At 39.5% G+C, this 2,640-nt stretch overlaps 1 protein-coding gene across 8 annotated transcripts in view; it reads left to right on the top strand.

The window, feature by feature from the left end:
- MASTL (microtubule associated serine/threonine kinase like) overlaps positions 1-2,413 on the top strand; it is a 73,730-nt gene extending 71,317 nt beyond the window's left edge. For 7 of the 8 annotated variants that reach the window (XM_085878581.1, XM_085878588.1, XM_085878587.1 and 4 more), the window contains 3 exons: positions 1,108-1,221; positions 1,425-1,526; positions 1,643-2,413. In XM_085878581.1, coding sequence (XP_085734707.1) covers positions 1,108-1,221; positions 1,425-1,526; positions 1,643-1,800 — 374 coding nt within the window. In that variant the 3' untranslated portion in view covers positions 1,801-2,413. Of the gene's footprint in view, positions 1-1,107; positions 1,222-1,424; positions 1,527-1,602 lie in introns of all 8 variants that reach the window. The other variant, XM_085878582.1, reaches the window with a different exon arrangement.
- The last annotated feature ends 227 nt before the right edge of the window (positions 2,414-2,640 follow it).

Below are 2,640 nucleotides of genomic sequence, written 5' to 3'. Positions count from 1 at the left end.
TCTCTCTCTCTCTCTCTCTCTCTCTCTCTCTCTCTCTCTCTCTCTCTCTCTCTCTCTCACTACCTCTCTCTCTCTCTCTCTCTGTCTCGCTCTGTCACGCTCTCTCTTTCTCACACATGCTCTGTCTGTTTGCCTGTCTCTCTCTCTCATTCTTTCTCTCTTTAAATTCTACAGATGTTGAAGTCCCACACATCATATATTGGATACTGAGCCCTTCCGTCTATATCAGTGTTTCTCAACCTTTTTTGTCCCACGCCCACTTTGATTTTCAAAAAAAATCGTACGCCCCACCATGCTTGGAGACACTCCAGTATATACTACATATGTATTCAAAAGGCTTTATTAAAACTTTATTGCAACTTTTATTCAATTGCTACTCACTTCAATGGGAGCCCTGCCCTTGACGCTGGCTGCAGATTTGTTTGATTTGAGGAACCAATTTTGTCAGTTTCAGCCTTAAATCACCACGTTTCGTGATTTCCAGTCGATTTATCTTAGCTTGCAGCAAATTGATAACAACACTAAATCCACAATCGACAAAATAAGATGATGGAAAATTTATCAATACTTCCCTTTCCAAAGTAGTCAAGTTTGGGTATTTCTTTTCTCTCTCCTCAGACAGCCACATCATGGTTCCTTTGATCTTGAAAAGAGTTTTCACAGACTCATCTTGTTGTGACTCTCATAACTTCTCTTGGTATTGCTCTGGTACTTCAGATAAATCCACCATAAATTGCTGAGTCAACCAAGAAGGGAACTCATTGCAAAACTATGAAAGCGATCATATTTTGATTCATTAATTCTGAATCCTCATGCCCCACCAAAATATTGTCATGCCTCACCGGTGGGGCGTGCGCCCCACTTTGAGAAACACTGGTCTATATCGTCTATTTCTTGCATAATATTCATGAGAAATGTGGAAAATAATGTCCTAGTCCAGCATGCAAGAAATTCTGCTCCACAGCATCAAAAAATGTTGGATTGCAGTTTTTTACACACATTGAAAAGTTTAAACTAAATGTAATTTGAAAAAAATGTATCGTTTGTCATTGCAATTCAATACAAGTGTACAAACTAAAAGTATTGTGCTGTTGTTCATAATTTTAGGCATTGCTGTGGACTGGTGGGCTCTAGGTGTTTGTTTATTTGAGTTCTTGAGTGGAGTACCACCATTCAATGATGAAACACCACAGCAGGTTTTTCAGAACATCCTTCAAAGAGGTAATCCTTTCCTTTTGGGCTGTTAGATCATTATTGCCATCACTTCTCATCCTTTCTTTCATGGTATTAACAAGATATGATGACATGAAATGTAATGTTGAAGTGGACATCATACTGTCGGTTGGTTGATGAGATGCGTCGTACTGCATGGTAAATTTTCTCGCATCACACAGACAACATATATTGTCTCATTTTCTCCATAGACATCCCATGGCCTGTTGACGAGGAGGCTTTGTCGTACGATGCGCATGATGCAGTATCGAGGCTTCTGGAGATAGATCACACCAAACGCGAAGGGTTTAACAGTAAGAATTTCTTTAGTTTATTTTTTTAACTTTCACTAGATGTTTTTTCTTGAACTCGTAACACGAGCCAATGTAGTTTTGCCTATCTTTTTATTGGTGGCCTCTTCACCAACCAGTGCTACAGGAACATCCGCTGTTTGCAAAGTTTGCATGGGACCGACTGCTCGAGCAACCCATGCCATTCGTGCCGCAGCCTGACGATGAAACGGACACGACGTACTTCCAGGCCAGGAATGAGGCACAGCATCTGAAGGTGTCTCAGTTCAGTTTTTGATTCTGGAGAGGATAGCCGAGCATGGCAGGGTACGGTGAGACCACATTATCCGTGAATCTGCAATGCATGATGCTTGCCCATGAAGTCGTGCTCTCGTTTTGCTTTTTAAATTCCATTATCCTATTCATGCCAATCAACTTTTTCCACCCCTATATCTAGATTAAATTGGTTTGTTTGGATTTGTAATAAAATGGCAGACACTTGCAGAAGGTTTCATCGTGCTGTGTACAATTGTAAACTATTTGTTGATTACTGTTTTCTTATTTATCTTCAAGTCATTTATGGTCATGCTTCATGGCTCCCTTGTGTCTTTCTGTTTTCAACCTCGTGGTTATTTGTGGTTATTGTATATTATAAGGGACGGGTCTACTGCCATTGAACCGCGTCCTCTCTTCCTTTGTTGTGCTCTTCATGTCTTTACTGTAAAAACCAAATACAAATTTGCACTCACATTAAAAATGTTTTGAGAATGCATGATTTATTTGTTTAATTACTGTGAACCTTGATTTAAAATGGTGGTGTATTTTGTATAATTGTGAATATCCTCCCCCCCACCCCCACCTCCTTCACTTATTTTAACGTAATACTCTCAGAAATAAACGTGTGTACAGTGTTTGTGGGGCTTGTTTTATCTCCGTCATTGTCATCTTGGCGTCATGATTTTAAAAAAGCGAAAATTTCAATGACATCTGCTTATTGAAAGGCTCAGCTATTGTAAATATCATCTGGAAGGAAAATAGTAAGTTCTTAGATGTTGTTCATGAGATGGCTGATTGTTAAACTTTTGTGCACTTCCGTCACTCAAAATTGGTTCATTAAAATGGACCACCATTGATCTCC

Source organism: Eptatretus burgeri, chromosome 4 (genome assembly GCF_056783735.1).
Source record: "Eptatretus burgeri isolate ZD-2024b chromosome 4, Ebu_testis_v1, whole genome shotgun sequence".
Taxonomy (NCBI): Eukaryota; Metazoa; Chordata; class Myxini; order Myxiniformes; family Myxinidae; genus Eptatretus; species Eptatretus burgeri.
The sequence above is the reverse complement of the archived record's forward strand: the minus strand, read 5'-3'. Positions and strand labels throughout refer to the sequence as shown.